The sequence below is a fragment of the Chiloscyllium plagiosum genome, chromosome 9 (genome assembly GCF_004010195.1).
Source record: "Chiloscyllium plagiosum isolate BGI_BamShark_2017 chromosome 9, ASM401019v2, whole genome shotgun sequence".
NCBI lineage: Eukaryota > Metazoa > Chordata > Chondrichthyes > Orectolobiformes > Hemiscylliidae > Chiloscyllium > Chiloscyllium plagiosum.
This window is the reverse complement of record NC_057718.1, coordinates 9,382,708-9,403,806: the sequence shown is the minus strand read 5'-3', so window position 1 is coordinate 9,403,806 and position 21,099 is coordinate 9,382,708. Positions and strand designations below refer to the sequence as shown.

At 42.9% G+C, this 21,099-nt stretch overlaps 1 protein-coding gene and 1 long non-coding RNA gene across 4 annotated transcripts; one reads left to right on the top strand and one right to left on the bottom strand.

Annotated features, from left to right (window-relative positions):
• Window positions 1-860: 860 nt before the first annotated feature.
• cited2 (Cbp/p300-interacting transactivator, with Glu/Asp-rich carboxy-terminal domain, 2) lies at window positions 861-3,177 on the bottom strand. Its single transcript, XM_043695334.1, has 2 exons — window positions 2,907-3,177; window positions 861-2,701 (listed from the first exon to the last, which is right to left on the bottom strand). Exon 2 carries the CDS (start codon window positions 2,688-2,690, stop codon window positions 1,950-1,952), a length of 741 nt encoding a protein of 246 aa, XP_043551269.1. The 5' UTR covers window positions 2,691-2,701; window positions 2,907-3,177; the 3' UTR covers window positions 861-1,949.
• Window positions 3,178-4,314: 1,137 nt separating this feature from the next.
• On the top strand, window positions 4,315-20,749 carry LOC122552595. Of its 3 annotated transcripts, none has more exons than XR_006312427.1 (4): window positions 4,315-4,984; window positions 10,273-10,318; window positions 19,724-19,823; window positions 20,150-20,749. It is a non-coding gene; the product is annotated as an uncharacterized LOC122552595 (long non-coding RNA). The 3 variants fall into 3 exon arrangements; XR_006312428.1 differs by having other exon boundaries at window positions 4,983-5,051; window positions 10,270-10,318; XR_006312426.1 differs by lacking the exon at window positions 4,315-4,984 and adding an exon at window positions 4,989-5,051 and having other exon boundaries at window positions 20,150-20,748.
• Window positions 20,750-21,099: the final 350 nt, after the last annotated feature.

Genomic DNA, 21,099 nt, shown 5'->3' with positions numbered 1-21,099 from the left:
CTGAATAGGAGACGAGAGAGAGACAGACACGAAGAACAAGTCACACAAACACAAAGACAGATTGTGAAAAGCAGCAAAACACACACAGCCCTCAACTACAAAGAGACACACAGATGGTTAGACAGAAATTACAAAAAAAAACCCCAGAAATAATTAGCATACAAAGATACAGGCACCATGACGGAGAACACACAGATATTTGGATAGAGGTACCGAAGGAGACATAGATGTATCCCTTCATTCACACATCTCTCCTCCCTCCATAAATAGATAAAAAGCAAAAGACAAGAACATACACAGAACAGAGGTTCAAACGATCGCATGAACAGACAAAAGGGATTACAAGGCTCTTCCTGTTTGGCAGATTGTCCTGTTACCAGTTAGCGGTCTCCCCCACCCCCGAACATGTTAATAAGGCCACGTGGAGAGATTTCACCCTGAAGCCATTCAGAGGAAGAATGCCATCTCAAGAGATGAAGAGGTGGCAGTGAACGGTGCCTTTACAACACAGACACCTCTCTCCAACAGAAGCTAGTGAGTTGGGAGGGCTGGAGGGGCATGATATATTCTTAACCCGCACTTCACCTCCCAATTGTTAAAGCTAAGCAAACAAAATAAAGGCTGATTGAAAAAAAAGCTAGAAAATGGTTCAGTTGAAATGCCTTTTTGTGATCCTGATTTGATTGGACGAATCCCATTTGCTTCTCTTGCTTTTTTGTGCCCCTCCCAGAGCCACTATATCCCCTCCCCCACTCCTAGAAGTTACATAGTAACTCGATGCAAAACACCAGTCTACTTAAGGCTATGTTGTCAACAGCACTGAAAACAAATTTCTTGACAAAAAGATTAACCATTGACAGTTACTGTAATCTCCAGGGTCTTTATTATAACCTTCTCAAAATAAGTGAAGCATTGAATAATAAATTAAGAAAACACACATTTCTGCAGCAATATTTAAGTTCGTAAAAAAATACTGTCCATTTTTTTTCTCTTCCCTCCCCCTCAAAAAAAAATGGCTTCAACACAGAATATCATGTAAACGATAAATCGACATTGAAGTGGTAAGTAAACAGCAAACAAGGTGTTTTTTTTTTAAAAGGAAAATTTAACCACCTTTTGAGAAATGTTTTAATCGCACACAGACACAAACATGCACACAAACGCACGTGTACACATTCCACTCTGCAATGTCCTAACATTTGAGAGTCAGAAGGTGTGGGGGGGAGGGGACACAGTCAAGAAAGTCTAGTGAAGGCTGAAGGAATGTTAGATCTTTTGTGTCAAGACTATTGTCACTGGTTTTAAGTTACAGTACCCAAAGGGCCTGGGGGCGTCTTCACTGCAATTGTTTTAAAACTAACTGAATCAAACTGATACATACATTATCATACCACATATCAATGAAAATTAAAAGGCTGTTGTTGTGCACATCTTGGTAGGGTTAAAACAGAAAAGAATGGTGATTATAATTCCATTAGCTGTCTTCACAAAGCTTTTGAGGAAACTATACAGATTGTTCTCTCTCCCTCTCTCTCCCCCCACAACAATTTTGCTTCAGTACATTTGAAACATACCCACACATTTCTCTTTCAAAATAAAATCTGCTTTGCAAAAAACAACCAAGTTTGTGCGATCAAAGTTTCTGACTGGGGGTGCTCCACTGTTTTCTAAGTGGTTGGTTTCAGTTTTCTTTAAGGAACATTTAACAGGCCATCAAAGACATCAAAAGGAAAATTAGAGAGTGGTTACATGTGCAGTGAATGGGTTATCAAACAACATGATTTAAACAAAAAAAAGTCACTCAGTTGATGAGCAGATATTTAAAATCTAAAACAACAGATTCACTCTCTCTCTCTCACTCGTTGCAAAGAATAAATCTTTTGAGTTCAGTAGATGGAAGTCCTTTTTTTTGCATTTCTCTTTCAAGAATCATTTTTCAGTTCACACTTTTAGCAGCTCACCCGACTGGTTTGCTGTTTACAAACAAAGTCAGTCATGAAATCAAACTCATTCTGTCCCAGCCACAGTTCAGGCAGTTCCTTGATGCGATCCAAACCCAGTTCGATCACCAAGGACATGAGGACCTCTTCATCGATGAAGTCAGTGTCTATGGCATTGGGGGGCAGTATTGCTGCAGACATGTGGTGACTCGGTGTCATTGAAGAGCTGTGATGTTTTACTTCCCTGTACTGTTGCTGCTGCTGCTGCTGCTGCTGGTGGTGACCCAAGGCGCTAGCAGGATGCAGGTCCGTCATGCTGTAGTGTTGTTGCTGGTGGCCGTAGTATTGGTTGGTCAGCTTTTGTAAATGCATGCTCGCTGCAAGCTGTGCTGCAGGGCTGCTCCCAGCCACTGCTTGTCCCATATACTGGGGATGGGGAGGATGCGAGTGATGCTGCTGCTGTTGTTGCTGTCTAGATGTGTACCTGATGCTGGGGGGCATGCTATTCAGATGACCAACTGGACCCCCTTGTCTGCTGCCAGGGACCAGTGCATGCCTCATGCTCCCACTGGAGGTGTTCACGTTGCTGGGTCCAGGGTAATGCAGCAAGGAGGTAGCGGCCGGGTGCTCACTCATCATGCCGCTGTAGGCGTGCTGGTGCTGGGGGTAAGGGTTCAGACTCATCCGCCGGACGTGAAGCCCGCTATGCCCCTCCGGGAAACGTCCGTGGCTCATCATACGCTCGGCCATCGCCCCTCCAACTTCAATGCAGATTGGGAAGGGGTTAGGAAATAAATAAATGCACTTGTGAATGAAAGAAAGCAATGAAAAAAAAACCCAAACGATCTCAACAACTGCAAAACGTACAAACTGGACAGTTCGCAACTCCATGCGTTCTCCCTAGAGCAACTTTATCCAACCCTTTCTTTTTGCCAAGACTGAAAATTTGTACAATTTGTAACTTACCTCTTTTGCAATAAATGCACTTTCTTTGCTCCTGTGTTTCTTTCACTGATCTCTGGGCAAAGAAAGAATAATATTGATTATTCTGCTTTCCTGCCTTTGCACATTCACCAACTCCTCTTTATATCTGTCAGTATGCAGACTATTCTCAGCTGCACTCTTCCTTATGTCTCTCTCCCTATATATATATATATATATATATATATTCGTGCTGCTAAGCTAAAGGATCAGGCGCCACAAACTCAGAACGATTAAGCAACAAAAGATGTTCACTCGGCTGCCTCGGCCACTCTTAATATAGGGCTCCTGAGGCCAGCCTCAACACCCGGCACAGACTTTCTCTGGAATGTGGATCAGGATCAGGGAGTCAAACCGAATACCAGGCGACAGAACCTCCGCCAATCAACAGAACAGGGAAACTCGAACAGCAACAGATTCGTTCAGATAAAACAAATTACTGCAGATGCTGGAATCTGTACTGAAAACAACAAATGCTGGAGATCACAGTGGGTCAGGCAGCATCGTTGGCACCTCAGCTCTGATGAAGGATCATCCAGACTCAAAACCTTAGCTTGCTCTCTCTCCATGGATGCTGGCTGACCTGCTGTGACCTCCAGCATTAGGAACTGGGGATGCTGGAAATCAGAAACAAAACAACAGAAATTGCTGGAAAATCTCAGCATCTGTGGAGAGAGAGGCAGAGTTAAAGTTTTAAGTCCAGCAATTCTGATTCCGAACACATTAGTCGGACAGAATGCATTATTTGTAGCATTTATCTGCGACGCTATCAGGTATTTAACAGGAGAGGGTGCAGGAGAAACTCACACGAAAAAAGATATCGTTGTTGGAGAAACTCAGCAGGTCTGGCAACACCTGTGGAAGGGGAAAGCGGAGTTGACATCTCAAGTCTCGTCTGACCCTTCTTCAGAACTGAAGTTGTGGAGTTTTGAAGAAGAGCCATTGGATCATAAGAAATGGGAACAATTGTAGGCCATTCAGCCCCTCAAGCCTACTCCACCATTCACTGGGATCGTAAGTAGACAAGCAGGAGGTTTGAAGAACACAGCAAGCCAGGCAGCATCAGGAGGTGGAGAAGTCTCCAACTTCTGAAGCTGCCTGGCTTGCTGTATCCTTCGAGCCTCCTGCTTGTCTAATTTGGATTCCAACATCTACAGTTTTTTTGTGTCATTCATTAGATCTGACATTCCTCGCGTCATTTTCCTGGCCTTTGCCTGTAATCCTTAATTTCCTTATGGGTCAAGAATCTATCTATCTCAGCCTCAAATAGAAACAGAAATTGCTGGAGAAACTCAACAAGTCTGACAGCATTTGTGGAGAGAAAGCAAAGTTAACATTTCGAATCCAGTGGTCCTTTTCAGACCCCATTTTAGATTTCCAGCATCCACAGTATTTTGCTTTCATTTTATAGCATATTTAAAATGTTTTTTTTAAAAAGATGTTTGCCTGATTAAGAGGAAAAAAAGCTATCAATTTGCATTTCAACCATCTGGAAAGCTTGAAACTCTCCCTCCAGTCCTTCACTCCTTTTCATTTCCTTCAGTGTCTTGCAGGTTTCCTGTGCTACAAAAAGAAAGAATTGCATTTATGTAGCAACCTTGACAATCACCACAGATCAGCAAGCACTTTAAAGCCAACGGGAAACCTTTTTTGAGTGTAGTCGCTGTTGTAATGTCGAGAATGTGGGAGTTAATTTCTGCACAACAAGCTCCCACAGACAGATTATGAACATATAGTTAATCTCAGTGACATTTATTGAAGGGTGATTAAGGCCCAGAACACCAAGGAGAACATGCTTTCCTTCAAAATAGCACTATGGGATGTTTAACATCCTCCCTGACAGTGGACCAGTTTAATGCCTTGTCTGAAACTGTACCTGCAACAGTGAAGCACTCCACCTTGACCTCGCTGGGATTGTCAGCCAAGATATTGTACTCAAAGTCTAGGAACCAGGACTTGAACCCACAATGTTCCTGACTCAGCAGCCAATTTAACTGAGTCCCTGCTGACACTCTGAGTGAGTGCCGCCCCACATCTCTCATCAGCTGACCAGCTCTCAGTGTGTGAGTAACTTTTTATCCCTAACAACTTGTGCTTAAGAATCTCGACCTAGGTACCTTTGTACCTAAGGTAAGTAGCAACTTGTAAATCTTTCACTGTTCTCATTTGATTACGTGTGACAATAATTCTAATGCTAATTCTAACAGAATGGTTTTCAGTTTAGCAGTCAAGCCCCAATTGGAGCTCTTGTGGTGGGTTGGAAGCTCAGAGTTCTAGCCTATGTTAGGAGCTTTTGGTTAAACAACATGGCTTATAATGTGACCAACGCAGGCTGATTGCCAACTTGGAAATCGTATGGTAGTCAGTAAGGTGGGGGACAAACTTCCTGCTCAACCAGAACAATGTGGCAGCTGCAGTGCAGGAGCCTCCCCATGCTAGAACTCTCTGTGTACAGCTACCTACTGTTAGTGGTTACCATCCTTGTTTTGTGGGATGAACACACACATGCACACGCACGCATGTACACACACACACACTCTCTCATGCACACACTCGCTCTCTCACACATACTCGCTCTTACACACAAACACACACAGACACACACTCTCACACTCCCACTCACACACATACACACGCACACACAGACACTCACACACACATGCAAACTCTCGCTCACACACGTACACATGCACACACAGACACACACAGAGACACTCACACACTCACAGATACATACAAAATCTACTTCCTGTCTTTCTCACTCAACGCATACAGACCTGCATTGCCAAGCAGGAGGGTCACTGCCCAGCAGGACAGTCACTGCCCAGCAGGAGAGTCACTGCCCAGCTGGAGAGTCACTGCCCAGCAGGAGAGTCACTGGATTGCTGCACTCCCCCAACTAACACCTACATTGATACTGAGACCAGTTGTGTAGACCCAGCTGACTCAGTGGTCCTGAACTGGTCATTACCTTGGTCAGAATAACACATTTGGGCACTGACAGAAACTCATATCTTTAAATGATCATCATGGTTATGAGGTTTCACCCTTGAGACTTTTATTCTGATTTTTGTGAATTGAATTACAGTCTTGAGCAAGAATCTGCTCTCAATTTTATTTTGTTAGTGGGACGGCACAATACAGTGTAATATGTAGGAATGATTGTGTTTGATTCTTAAAAGTATGCAGCATAGCGACGCAGGTTTATACTCAATACTGGCCTGTCATTTCTATTTATAATCAGTAAGTGGCCCTACTGGCTATTTTGAGCAATTTCCATTTTTATTCCAGGTTTTTTTAACATTTGAAATGTTCTCTTTTTAACTCATTACAGATAATTTGAACAAAAACCCATCTCTCTGTTAAGATAATCAGTTTGAGTGGGAAATAATGGTCCCAGTCAAACCTCATTACAGACGGATCATACACTGTACCTTACTGCTCCTGTGGCAATTTGAAGAAAATAATTATTTTTTGAATTATCACTGACTGTTGCAAATAAATTAATTGTTCTTATTGAACACAGTTACATTGAATCTTAAAGGAAAAGTCTACCCTCATGGATCTTTGCAACCGAGAAAATGTTAAATCTAATAGATTGTAGTTGCATTTTGATAGCATCATCTATGACCACAGGAGGTCTCCAGGTGCTTTACGTCCTGTGAAGTACATTTTGAAGTGTAGTAATGTTGGAAGTACAACGACCATTTGTGCACAGCAAGCTCCCACAAACAGCAACGTAAAAATGACCAGATCATTTGTGACCCAAGACAAATATTGACCAATGCATTGGGAAGAACTTGAAACAAATGCAGGAAATGCTGCAGAAACTCAACAGCTATGGCAGCATCTGTGGAGAGAGAAACAGAGTGAACATTCTAAGTCGAGTACGACTCTTCTTCAGAATGCTGAAAGAGGAATGAATCAATTCAGTTTTGAAGAAGTCATATCCGATTCAAAACGTTCACTTGTTTTTCTCTCTCCACAGATACTGCCAGACCTGTTGAGTTTCTCCAGGATTGTTTCAGATTTCCGGTGTCGGCAGCAATTTGCTTTTACTTTGGAGAAAGTACCTGCTTGTCTCCGAAATAATGCGTAGCCTACTTTTGAGTGGGTAGAGCCTTGATTGACATCTTATCAGAAATACATTCCTGATGAAGGGCTCATGTCTGAAATGTCGATTCTCCTGCTCCTCGATGCTGCCTGACCTGCTGTGCTTTCTCAGCAATACCCTCTTGACTCTGATCCCCAGCATCTGCAGTCCTCACTTTCTCCTCGATGGGCTGAAGGGCCTGCTTCCACACTGTAGGGATTCTATGATACTGTAGTAACAAGGAACAAAGAAAAGGAATAATTGGTATTATTTAAAATTAAGCATCTGCCAAAATGTTTAATTTAAAAGACATAATTCATGGCAGGTGAGCTCAAAGCCATCCTATGCTCTTCCTGGTCTATATGGGAAGCCAGGATTGTTTCCAAAGCTCAGAACTGGAATTTGTGTGGTAAGTGTATTCATTTCCAACACCTAGAAGTCTGGATCTTCGAGCTGAAGCAGCAGGCGTGGACACTGTGGAGCATCCGCAAGGCAGGGAATATGGTGGATAGCAGATGTAGGGAGTGCAGGCTAAAACACCACAGGTAGGAAGGGAATGGCTAACCACCGGGCAGAGTTAGAGGATCAGGCAGGCTGTGCAGGAGTCTCCTGCGGCAATTCCCTTGCAAAACAGATTGATCACTGAAGATACTGTTTTTGGGAGAATGGCCTCTCTGGGGAAAGCAGCAACGGTCAAATTTGTTGCATTACGATTGGCGTTCTTGCATTGAGGAGGAGGAAAAGGTGTAGGAGTGCAAAATGTTATTGGGGATTCAATTGGAAGGGGCACAAGCAGGAGTTTCTGTGTTCACATATGGTATGTTGCCTCCTTGGTGTTCGGGTCAAGGATGTCTCCAAGCGATATTCTGGAGAGCGAGGGTGAACAGCCAATGGTTGTGACACATGTTGATACAGATAGTACAGATGACAATAGGGATGAGGTCCTAAAAGTAGGGTATATGGAGTTAGGAAGTAAGTTGAAAAGTAGGACCTCAAAGGTAGTGATCTCTGGATTACTATCAGTGTTAAGTGCCAGTCAGAGTAGAAGTAGCAGGATATATCAGATGAATACATGGCTGAAGAGATAGTGCAAGGGAAAAGGTTTCAGATTCCTGGGATATTGGGACGAGTTCTAGGAGAGATAGGTCCAGTACAAACTGGATGAGTTATATCTAGACAGGTCAGGGACTAATGTCCTAGGGGTAAATAATTGCTCAAATAGTTGGGAAGGCTTTTAGAATGGCAGGGGGGGGGTGGGAATGTATGCAAGGAGTCAGGAAGAGGAAGCAAGGACAAGAAGAAAAGACAGAAAGGGGAATAAGGAAAGTGATAGGCAAAGAAATCAAGGGCCAAGATCAAACCGGAACACAGTGAAAAAGAATGGGAATCGATAAGTAATGTTAAAAAGACAAGCCTTAAGGTTTTTGTGCCTTAATGTGACAAGCATTTGCAATAAAGTGGATGAATTAGTTGTGAAAACAGTTGAAAGCAGGTATCACCCAGTCAGGATTAGAGAGACATGGCTGCAAGGTGACCAGGGATGAGAACTGAATGTTTAGGGGTATTCAATTAGGAAGGGCAGACAAAAAGGAAAAGGTGGTGGCGTTGTATTGCTGGGTTAAAGAGGAAAATCAAACACCCATAGTGAGGGAAGATATCAGACCCAATGATATGGAACACATCAGGGTATAGCCGAGAAATATCAAGGGGCAATAAACATTAGTCTGAGTAGTTCGTCGGTCCCCAAACTGTAGGGGTGATGTTGAGAAGATCGTTTACCAAAACATTAGAGACTGAAATAAAGGAAAATCTATAATTACGGCTGACTTTAATAGAATTGAATGTCCACAATGTGGAAGTAGACTATTCGGCCCAGCAAGTCCACATCTACTTCTGAAGAACATTTCACCTAGACACAGCCCCCTATTCTATCCCTGGAACCCCACATTTCCCATGGCTAATCCGCCTAACCTACACATCCCTGCATATTATAGGTAATTTAGCATGGCCATCTCCCGATTCTATCCCTGTAACCTTGTATTTCCCTAACCACGAGCTAATCCACCTAATTTACATAGCCCTGCACACTACAGGTAATTTAGCACGGCCAATCCACCTAACCTACACATCCCTGCATACTATGGGTAATTTAGCACGGCCACCCCCCAATTCTATCCTTGTAACCCTGCATTTCCCATGGCTAATTCACCTAATCTACACATCCATGCACACAATGGGTAATTTAGCATGGACAATCCACCTAACCTACACATCCATGCAATGGTAAGAGGCATTAGTTGGCTATGATAGATTGGGAAATATTACTTAAAGGCATGATAGTGGAAAGGCAATAGCAAACATTTAAATGGCATATGGGTGAACTGCAACAATTGTCTGTTCCTGTCCAGTACAAAAATAAAATCGGAAAGGTGGCCAAACTGTCTCATACAAGGGAATTTAGAGATAGCGTTAGACACAAGATAGAGACCAAATTGGCCAGAGAAAAGAGCACAGACCTGAGTAGTGGGAGCAGATGGAATTTAGGAAAGGAAGATAAAAGGATTTATAAGAAAGGAAAAGTAGAGTCCAAGTGTAAGCTTACGCAGAACATTAAAATTGACTGCAAACTCTTCTGCAGGCATGTGAAGGGAAAATCATTGGTGAAGCCAGCCCTTACAGTCAGAAACAGGGGAATTTGTAATGGGGAACACAGTGATGGCTGACCAGCTAAATACATGCTTTGATTCACAAAGAAGGACATAAAAAACATGCCACAAATGTAGGGGTACAGCAGGGTTTAGTGAGAGGGAGGAACTGAAGGGAATCAGTATGCCTAGGGTAATGGTGTTGGGGTTATTAATGGGATTGAAGGCCAATAAATCCGCAAACCCTGATAATCCATATCCCAGAGTGTTTAAGGGACATGGCCCTAGAAACAATGGATACATGGGTGCCATCTTCCAAGATTCTGTACAGTTCCTACACATTGAAGGGTAGCTAATATTACGCATCTACTGAAGAAGGGAAGTAATGGTGGATCAATGACAATCGAGGCCTATGACAATGGCCACTGACAAGCCTTTACGATCATTGAATCTATCGCTTCCAGTAAATCAGGAACATTAGTGCTAAAATTGTTTGAAGGCTGCCAGCAATTTTGTGGAAGTTCAATTTTGCTAATAGACTTTGAGACGTTTGATAGCATTTTTTCAGTGAGAGAACCTGACTCATTATCTTGCCTTTTCTCATTTCAAGCAGGGCCAGAGGACTAAATCAAGTTAGGATGCATCTTATACAAAGTCAGGTAAGCAGACACTTTACGTAGAGTGTAACAGGGCCCTGTAAAAGTAAATACAGGTCACTAAAATTTGTACTGACCTAACACAATGGTGAAATTGAATTGGCTGTTTCCTGTTTCTTGAAAATTGAGAAAATATTTCCACATGTGGGAGAGCCAAAGACTGGTACCATGAATATAAAATAGTCATTGATAAGGAACTCAGGCGAAACTTCTTAACCCAGAGAATAGTTACAATAAAGGACTTCCTAGAGAAATCCTGGCTGATACTCCAGTGGTATGGTGCTGGAGGAGTACTTCACTGTTGGAGATGCCTTCTTTCCATTGAGATGTTCATCGTTTATATAGTGCCATGCCCAACTGGGAGGCACTCCAAAGTGTGATGCAGCCAATACATTCCATCAGAAATGAAGCCACTGTCCCGTTGCAGTATAAAACACCTGCCAATTTGGACACAGCAAGATCCCATTAATAATAACACCACAACAATGACTGGATAATCTATTTTGGGCTAGAAAATAAATGTTGTTCACAACGGAAGTGCAAAATACTGGGTGTGCTGGGATTATGAAATAAAAACAGGGTCAGAGATCACTGTGGAGTGAGAAACAGAATTAAAATTTCAGGTCTTGTTCTTTTATCACATTATCTTGCTCCACTTTGAAAAATGCATGGTATCTTTCTCACCCAACTGAGTGGATGATGGATCAGAACCCAAATATCATGGATATTTTTAACTTTTAATTGTAATTTTTAAAAAACAATAGGGTTGCTATATACAAAAATAGCCTAAAGGGTAAATTCAGTGCTGACTGGCAAAGCCCTGTGAGAGAATATGTAATGGTTCACTTGAAGAGTATCAGGGATACTTCAAACAGAGAGACAGAGAAGTAACAGGAAGATATAATGAAGGGGTGAACTATCTCCTCATTTCTCAGCAGAAACTACCTCTTGCAGAATTATTTTGTGGTTTTATTTATTTCAAGAGTACATCAAAAGGGGTTAAAAAAATGCCAGAGAAAGAATCAACTTCAACCCTGGTCTATGTGCGTTAGTAGATGAAGGTGTACCAGTCTACTGAGGCTATGTTAACTAGTCTGGATTCGAATGCTAGTGTGCTAGATCACAGCCAAAGAACCACCCACTAGTCCCCCCTGTGTTGCAGGTAAAGTAGCTCTCTCATTCTGAATGCTAGAAGCCAGCTAACTAACAAACCAGTCAAAGGACTTGTTCACAATGAGCACTGCCTGTAAATTACTGACAAAAGGAAACAATGCTAAAGATCACAACTAACCTGCCAAAGCTAAGGAAGCTGAAAATGACTGTTCCAACCATGATGTGGATGTGCCAGCGTTGGACTGGGGTGGACAAAGTTAAAAATCACACAGCACCAGGCTGTAGTCTACCTGTTGGACTCTAACCTGGTGTTGTGTGATTTTTAACTTTGTTCCAACTATCGATGTTCTACTATCAACGCTTCACGCAGCACCCAGAGAAGCTGATGTGTATATCTTTGTTTTGTACTTCTAATTCCAAATCTGTGTGGATGTGTGCTGTATGTTCTTCTCACATTTAATAGCTAATCTACTCATTTGTTTTGTTAATTCAAGGAAACCTGGTTCAGTTGTTCAGATATCTTCTTTTAGAATGTGACTGTATGCCTCTAAATAGAACAAGGTCAGATTGGGATGTCTCGTTGGCAGGGATGTTTTGGAGCAAAGGGTCTGTTTCTGTGCTGAATGACTCTATGACTCTATATAATAATTGCATAAATTAATTGGGTTTGGGAGAAGGTGGGGTCCACAACTAGGGATCCTTTGTAAATTAACCTTGTTGTGATCAACGGGTTGGGGGGACAGTGATAAACAAGGGGAGTCAGTTCATCCCTCTACACTGAGGGGTTTGATATTTGGGGTGCCTATCTGGAAGTATATAAGAGGAGACAAATCTTTTGTGGTGAAGACATTTGGAGTTGGACCAGTATCGACAAGTTACCTGACTCAGAAACAAGATTATTGCCACTGGACTGCAGCTGACACAGAGTGCGTAGGTGCATTTGTGCGTGTGTGTATGTGCACTGCAGACAAGTATAATGGCAATGCCAGATGGCTCCCACTGCTAGTGGAACTGCATCCCAGCAGAGAGTCAGCAGAGGAGGAGGACAGCAAGAGAAAAGTGACAAGCAGTAAAAAGAGCTTGTTATCGAGAACGTTCATTATGTACAAAAATACAACAACTAAGATAGGAAGCCCGTTTTGGTATAAATAGTGCCGCAGACACTTTGTTCTACAATGACGTAGATTGCAAACTCCATCGTCTGAATAGAACTGAAGATTATTTGTTTTTGATTCATGACGTAGACTGCAAACACAGAATAGAGCCAGAGTTTACCTTTTATACTGGACCATGAATCCATTGCAGTGAATGGATCTGGAGTTATTGTTTCACAGTGCTGAAGGATGTAAATATATCGGAATGAATAGAGCATGTTACTTGCCAGCAAGTCACAGAAATAGATTACATTCCTCACCCCTTCAAAGGAGTGACTTCAGTGAAAATAAATGAGACTCGACAGTCCCGAAATCCTGTGAGCAGCGAACTTCTGCTTATGACCCTGCTATGTCCAGTTTCAACTATTCCAATTCTCTCCTGACTGACCTCTCATCTTTCATCCTCTGCAAGCATTGAAGATTCAAGGAACTCAGCCTGTGTTCATGAGAGTGTCGAAAAATGAGAGGAGATCTTACAGAAACTTACAAAATTCTCACAGAACTCAACAGGTTGGCTGCAAGGAGGCTGTTTTCCCAGGGTGGAGAGTCTAACACCAGGGCTCAGAATAATGGGAAGGCCATCTAGGGGGGGGTGTTGCCAAACAATGAGACCTTGGAATGCAGGTTCACATTTCCTTGACGGGGGAGTTGCAGGTGGACAGGGCGGTGATGAAGGCATTTGGTACGCTTGCCTTTATTGATCAGGGTCAAAAATCACCAGGTTACAGTCCAACAGGTTTATTTGAAAACACAAGCTCTCAGAGAATAGGAGTTGGAAGGTCAGCTTGCGACTGTACAGGACATTGGTTTGACCACTTTTGGAATATTGCATTCAATTTTAGGTCTCCCTGTTATAGGAAAGATGTTGTTAAACTTGAAAGGGTGCAGGAAAAGTTTGTAAGGAAGTTGCCAGGGTTAGGGAGTTTGACCTATAGGGAGAAGCTGAATAGGCTGAGGCTATTTTCCCTGGAGTGTTGGTGATTGAGGAATGACCTTACAGAGGTTTACATAATCATGAGGGGCATGGAAAGGGTGAACAGCCAAGGTCATTTTCCCAGGGTAGGGGAGTCCAAAACCAGACAGCATAGGTTTAAGGTCAGAAGAGAAAGATTTAAAAGGGATCTAAGGGGCAACGTTTTCATGTAGAGGGTGGTGGTGTATGGAATGAACTGCCAGAGAAAGTGGTGGAGGCTGGTACATTTATAACATTCAAAAGTCATCTGGATGGGTATGTGAATAGGAAAGGTTTGGAGGGATATGAGCCACATATTGGCAAATGGGATTAGATTCATTTAGGATATCTGGTCTGCATGGATGAGTTGGATCGAAGGGTCTGATTCCGTGCTGTACATCTCTATGACTGAGATAATGTTCAAATGTTTCACTTAAGGAGTACTAAATTATTGGAATGTTCCATCCTAGATTTCTGAGGAAGCTTAATCCTTAGCTATAAATAGGCACAATCCTAATGTGACTGGACAAGTAATCCTTATTCCCAGGTTATTGATCTGTGGGGGTTTGAGTTCAAATCCCAACATAGCAGGTGGTGAAATTTGCATTTTCTTAAAAACAAAATAAGGCTTGGAACTAAAGTTGTTTGTTCATACACCCACATTGTTCACTAATGCCTTTTAGGGAAAGAAATCTACTGTCCTTACTTGATCTGACCTACATGTGACTCCAGACCCACAGCAATGTGGTTGTTTCTGAAATGGACTTGGCAAAATTAAGGATGGACAACAAATACTGGCCCTACCAGCAACCCTCACATCCCATGAACGAATAGAGAGAAAAAGGTTCCAAAACAGAAATCAACAAATTTCTGGATATGAATGAGGAGGAAGGGAGGTGGTGTTTGTGAGAGGGGGTTAAATGGTGTTAATTAATGATTATCAATCACAAATTGAATGGCATAGCAGGGTCAATGGGCCGAATGACCTACACTTGTTCATAAACTTGAAGTAATTGGAAACTATGCTGAACTGTCCTTTCATGCATCAAGTTCCATTGAGTTCTCTGCTCACTGCACTGTCCCAGGTCAGTAGCACTGTGATATGAGACTGGGTGACCAAAAGATTGATGAAGGAACCAGGCTTCACTGCCTGACTTCCAAAGATAAACAGGGGAAATGTTTCCCAAGAGCTTGATTGGTAACAGTAAATGCTCAGTGTGGATTGCTATTGTGTCTTACCGGAAGATCGTGGCTTCAAGTTCCACAGAGAGTTGAGGGTAGAATCTACGCTGACCATATTCTCAGTGTTAGACTGTTAGAGGTGACTATCAGTGCTTTCAGAGAAGATCAGACAGTACTAATCCTAGGTAGGGCCAGGCAGCTCTCCCTCATGCCTTGGCCAATATTTATCGATAGAGTAATAGTGCAAATACAGATGATCTGTTCATTATTATGTTGTGGGAGCTTGCTGTGTCTAAATTGGCTGTTGTACTTTGCACTTTACTGCAGTGAGTGTACTATTTAAAACACCATGCTGCCTGCAAATGCTTAGAGATTTTTCTTCCTGTTTCTTTCAATCCTGCTTTCCAAAACAAGTCAGTTTCACTGTGGTAATCCCACTTACTTCGGGGTCAATGGGCTTGAGGTCCACACCGATGCTTCAACTTATAAATCAAGCTGCTCTGTGACTCAGTAACAAGGGAGTGCCGTTTGGTCAAAAGTGCCATTTTTCCGCTGGAACTCTGAACCAACAGCCCCACCTATTCTGAACCGAGTCTCCCACCCATTCCGGTAGGATGGTAAGATGTCATGGTCACTGATTCCAGTACAGAGGAATCTAATCAGGTCTGCAACCCCACCACATCCAATCCCATTTCATAACAGATTCCTTGATGCAAGGACTGGAGAGATATGGAGTAGGCGAACACAATGTGTTTAATTTGGTGTCATGTTTGGCACAACATCGTGAGCCGACTGGCCCGTCCCTGCGCCGTACTGTTCTGTGTTGAGTCCCATGTGTCTGGTGGCTGTTTATGACAAGCAGTTTTCTTACAAAACAAGAACCATTGTGTGAAGAAGTGATGGCTTGTGTTCTGGAGGAGAGTCACACTGGACTCAAAACTCTGCTTCTCTCTCCACTGCTGCTGCCAGACTTGTTGAGTTTCTCCAGCATTCTCTGTGCTGGTTCAGATTTCCAGCATCTGCGGTATCTTATGAGGAGCTAATCCTGTTGTGGCTTTGCATTGTAATAAAATTACTGCATAGACACTGGTACCATGACAATGCCTGAGGCACCACTGTGTTCCATTAGGCAAAAGATGATTAAACTTACCACAATTACCTTCCATTTCATTGCAGACCAAGTATTAGTTTGGTTATTTTTAGATGGATCCTTAAAAGCTCATACATTGCTCAGAGGCATATAAAAAAACACATGGAGTTTTAACACTGAGGTCGGCCATTCTGCCCATCCAGTTTCTGTCAGCACCCATGCTCCCTTTCTGCAAATCACTCTAATCACGTTTACTCACCCTATTTTCAGAAGCCTTCAACCTTCCCTTCCCACTCGCCCTCCCTCCAATCAAATCTTGGATGTTGACATAGTTTGTGTTTCAATCATTAACTCTGAAAGTGTATTCTGCAAGCCCGTAACCCTCTCTCTCTCTCTATGTGAAAATGATTTTTTCCACTCTCCGAAGACAAGCTGTTCTGTCTAATCTTGTGTCTATGCCCTCTCCAATTCTCCTCATCCGATAACTAGGAGCAATTGGTTTCGATCGAACCTGTCCCTTTATTTTATGATTTTAGATAGCTCTATGTTTCACCCCTTAATCTGAAACATTTTATCAAAGTAATTTTTCAAATGTTGTGTAATTCAGTAATTCTGAGCTGACTTGACCATAATAATCTAGGCTGATGCCTCACTGCAGTACTGAGGGAGTGCTGCACTGTTGAAGGAGGCAGCTTTTAGCTTTAAATGTCAAACTCCCAAGTAGACATTTTAATTTCTGTTCTCCGGGATTTTAGCCCCACAAAACTGGAAAGCCTGGCTTGACATGCAATCCTGTCCTTTCCAAATGAAAAAGAACTTACTCAATTTTTTTCCTGTTAAGCGATTATCACATTATATGTAGAGATATCAGAGTGTTGTTTTATAAGTTGCCAACTACTGGTGAGATGCAATGGTCGTTTTTGAGAGGGTTTTGATGGGAAGTTGTGCAAAAGTTGGAGAATGGCAGAAAATTAAAAAATTATAAATTGAGAAAAAATAAAGTTATCTGCTAGCCTTCATAGTGAGAAGATTTGAGTGCAGCAGTAGGGGGCTGCAAGGTGGCTCAGTGGTTAGCATCGGTACCTCACAGCTCCAGGTACCTGTGTTCGATTCCAGCCTTGGGGACTGTCTGAATCGAGTTTGCATGTTCTCCCTGTGTCTGTATAGTTTTCCACTGGATGCTCTGGGCATGCAGATTGGATGGACTGACCTATGAAGAAAGACTGGATCGACTGAGCTTGTACTCACTTGAATTTGGAAGAATGAGGGGAGAATCTCACAGAAACATATAAAATCCTGATGGGACAGGACAGGCTAGATGTGGGAAGAATGTTCCTGATGTTGGGTAAGTCCAGAACTAGGGGTCATAGTCTAAGAATAAGGGGGAAGCCATTCAGGACTGAGATGAGGGAGAATTTTGTCACTGAGGGAATTGGGAACCTGTGGAATTTTCTCCCACAGGAAGCTGTTGGGGCCAGTTCATTAGATAGATTGGAAATGGCCCTTATAGCTAAAGGGATCAAGGGGTATGGGGAGGGAATGGGATACTGAGATTGCCTAGGAGATAGTGAGGACTGTAGATGCTGGAGTTCAAAGTCGAGAGTGTGGTGCTGGAAAAGCACAGCCGGTCAGGCAGCATCCGAGGAGCAGGAGAGTTGACGTTTCGGGTATAAGCCCCTCGGCCCACAAACCTCATTCCTGATGAAGGGCTTTTGCCCGACTCGTCGATTTTCCTGCTCCTCGGTTGCTGCCTTACCTGCTGTGCTTTACCAGCACTTGCCAGAGGAAGTGGTGGAGACTAGTATAATTGCAACTTTGAAAAGTTGAGTATATGAATAGGAAGGGTTTGGAGGGATATGGGCCGGGTGCTGGCAGGTGGGACTAGATTGAGTTGGGATATCTGGTCGGCATGGATGGGTTGGACCTAAGGGTCTGTTTCTGTGCTGTACATCTCGATGACTCTATGACTGTCTACTATTGTGATTGCCTGATCAGCCATGATCATATTGAATGGTGGTGCAGGCTCGAAGGGCTGAATGGCCTTCTGCTGCACCTATTTTCTATGTTTCAATGCTTCATTTACTCTGCCAGATTCTCTATAATTCCTCAATTACTGCATTAATGCTACCCTCATCAGTGCTGTGCAGTTCTTCTCATTGACACCCAGCTGAAAGAGACAACTATCCTGTGCTGAGAATATTTTATTTGGGCGTGCAATCTTCTGTGAGAAAAATCAGAACTGTGTAGTGTCCTCCGAATGTAATTGAACTGTCCTGGGATTCCCTTAGTTAAACAGTCAGTTACAATGTGACAATGGAGAGTCTGTTCTGACTGAGGTAATTAACATCTCATTGATGGCAATCGATAGGAGGATCTGCAGAACGGACAATTATATCAATGGGCCGTTCAGGGATCGTTATAGAGGAATATTTGAGGCAGCAGATGATGGCTGATTGATGGGAGCACATTCATATGGACTTGTCTGAATTCATCTCAGGTAACAAGAATATCTAAGGAACATTCCTGGGCACAGTGCAGCCGCTCCTCATCCTTGGGAAACGTCCCTTTGAAGCTCTTTCTGGCCTCTCAGTTCAGACTGTCCTGATTATGTCTTGTGGACTCAGGAGCTTTGCAAATGGTGGTTACCATCTTTGCTGTTTCACTCACAGAGTCATAGAACTGTACAGCACGGAAACAGTCCCTTCAGTCCAACTTGTCCATGCCAACCAGATACCCTAAATTAATCTAGTCCTTTTTGCCAGCATTTAACCATTATCCCTCTAAAACCTTCCTATTCATGTGTTGTAATTGTACCAGTCTCCACCACTTCCTCTGACAGCTCATTTCATACACTCACCACCCTCTGTGTAAAAAAGTTGCCCCTTAGATCCCTTTTAACTCTTTCCCCTCTCACCTTAAATCTATGCCCTCTAGTTTTGAACACCCTATCCAAGGAAAAAGCCCTTGGCTTTTACCCTATCCATGCTCCTCATGATCTTGTAAACTTCTTTAAGATCGGTCTCCAACATTCCAGGGCAAACAGCCCCAGTCTATTCAGCCTCTTCCTATAGCTCCAACCCTCCAACCCTGGCAACATCCTTGTAAGTCATTTCTGAACCCTTTCAAATTTAACAACATCCTTCCTATAGCAGGGAGACTAGAATTGAATGCAATACAGCGTGTTCTGCTATAATGTGACAGTTATGTTCCTCTTCAGTCTCACGCTATAGAAGGTCATGCTGTAGAAGATCACTACAGAAATTCGCTAAACCCATTCAGTACAAAGTTTGCAATATCCAAACAGTGTCCACAATTCATCAATTGCTTTATAGCCAATCTGTGTTGACGAAACGCACGTTATACCAGAATGGCTTGTATTCCAAAAGTGGCCTAACCAACGTCCTGTACAGCCACAACATGACCTCCCAACTCCTACACTCAACGCACTGACCAATGAAGGCACGCGTACCAACGCCTACTTCACTATCCTGTCTACCTGTCACTCCACTTTCAAGGAATTATGAACCTGCACTCCAAGGACTCTTTGTTCAGCAACAGTCCTCAGGACCCTACCATTAAAAGTGTATAAATCCTGCCCTGATTTCCCTTACTGAGTACTGAGGGCACGTGGCACTGCCAAAGGTACCATCTTCCAGATGGAACATTAACCGGAGACCCCAACTGGTAGAAGTAAAGAAAGGCCTGAAGAACAGTAGCAGGAATTATCCCTGGTGACTGAGCCAGCCAATATTTATTCAACTGATACGATTAAAAAACATAGGTTATCTGTCGTTACTGTTTGTGGGAACTTGCTGTGTGTAAATTGAATGCTGTGTTTCCCACATTATAATAGTGACTTTGAGGTGTGCAGTATCTTGTGTGTTACTATCAAAATGCAAGTCTTTTTTCTCTTTCAGCGATTAATCCTGAATCGGAAGGTCAAGACACTTTAACATCAGCAATGTAGGATGACTTGCAAGTCGGATATAAACCTCGATTTAACATCTGCATCTTGTGGTAAGTCCCTCTTTGCCCTCCTCCAACCCTACAATGCTCCATGTCTTCTGCGCTCCACCCATCCTGGCCTCTGGTGGATGCCAAATTTCCATTGCTCTCCCCATCTCTTGGTGGCTGTTCCTTCAGCTCTAGAATAGCTTCCCACATCCCTCCACCTTTAATATGTCTACTAAAACCATCCTCTATGAATAAGCTTCATGCCACCTTTCCCAGTATTTCCTTATGGAGCTTGCTGTTAAATCTTGTCTATTATGTGCTTCTGTGACATGCCCTTGGATATTTTATTCTGATAAACATGCCATCTAAATATTTTTTGCTGTTTGTAGGTGGCCTCCTGGACTCCATAATAAGCTCTCTGAGTATAAAGAAGTTGAGAGATGACTAAGTACACAATGACCAACTCTTATTAGGAGGGAGGCAGATGGATTTCAAACATCTGCTTATACCCCTTCAGTCTGGCTGCATTTGTAAATATAAATGACTTGAGCTTCATTGTTCTAACAGCAGATGACACCCATTCTTTTCAACGCCCTGTCACCCGCAGCCAGCTCTCTGTTTAAAAGTGAAAACCTGGACCCGGATCCCTCGTTATTCACAATGGGAATTGAGTTCCCGTTGGCCTTCGGTAACAAATTGGTTATATGTTCAAATCCCGTTCCAGACACTTCGTGTGTAATTGAGACTGACATTCAGCTCCAGTACTGAGGGAGTGCTGAACTGCCAAAGTGGTATCTTTTGGATGAGACATTAAACCAAGTGCTTACCCATTCTCTCAGGCGGATGTAAAAACTCCTGTGATATTATTTCATAGAAGAAAAAAAGATCTCCCCTGGTATCTTGGTTAACATATACTGCCACCCCCCACTCATTTTATCTGGTCATTCATTTCAATGCTATTTTGTGGGAGCTTGCTGTGTGTAAATTGGCTATCACACTTGAAGTGTCATAGCATTCAAAGCTATGGGTCTGGATTAGAGTCCCTACAGTACGGAAACAGGCCCTTCGGCCCAACAAGTCCACACCAACCCTCCGAAGAGTAAAACACCCAGACCATATATTTACCTCTGATTAATGCCCCTAACACTACAGGCAACTTAGCATGGCCAATTTACCTGGCGCTGCACATCTTTGGATTGTGGGAGGAAACCAGAGCACCCAGAGGAAACCCACACAGACACGGGGAGAACATATGAACACAACACATTTTCAGCTTGGAGGGATATGTGCCAGTGCTGGCAGGTGGGACTAGATTGGGTTGGAATATCTGGTCAGCATG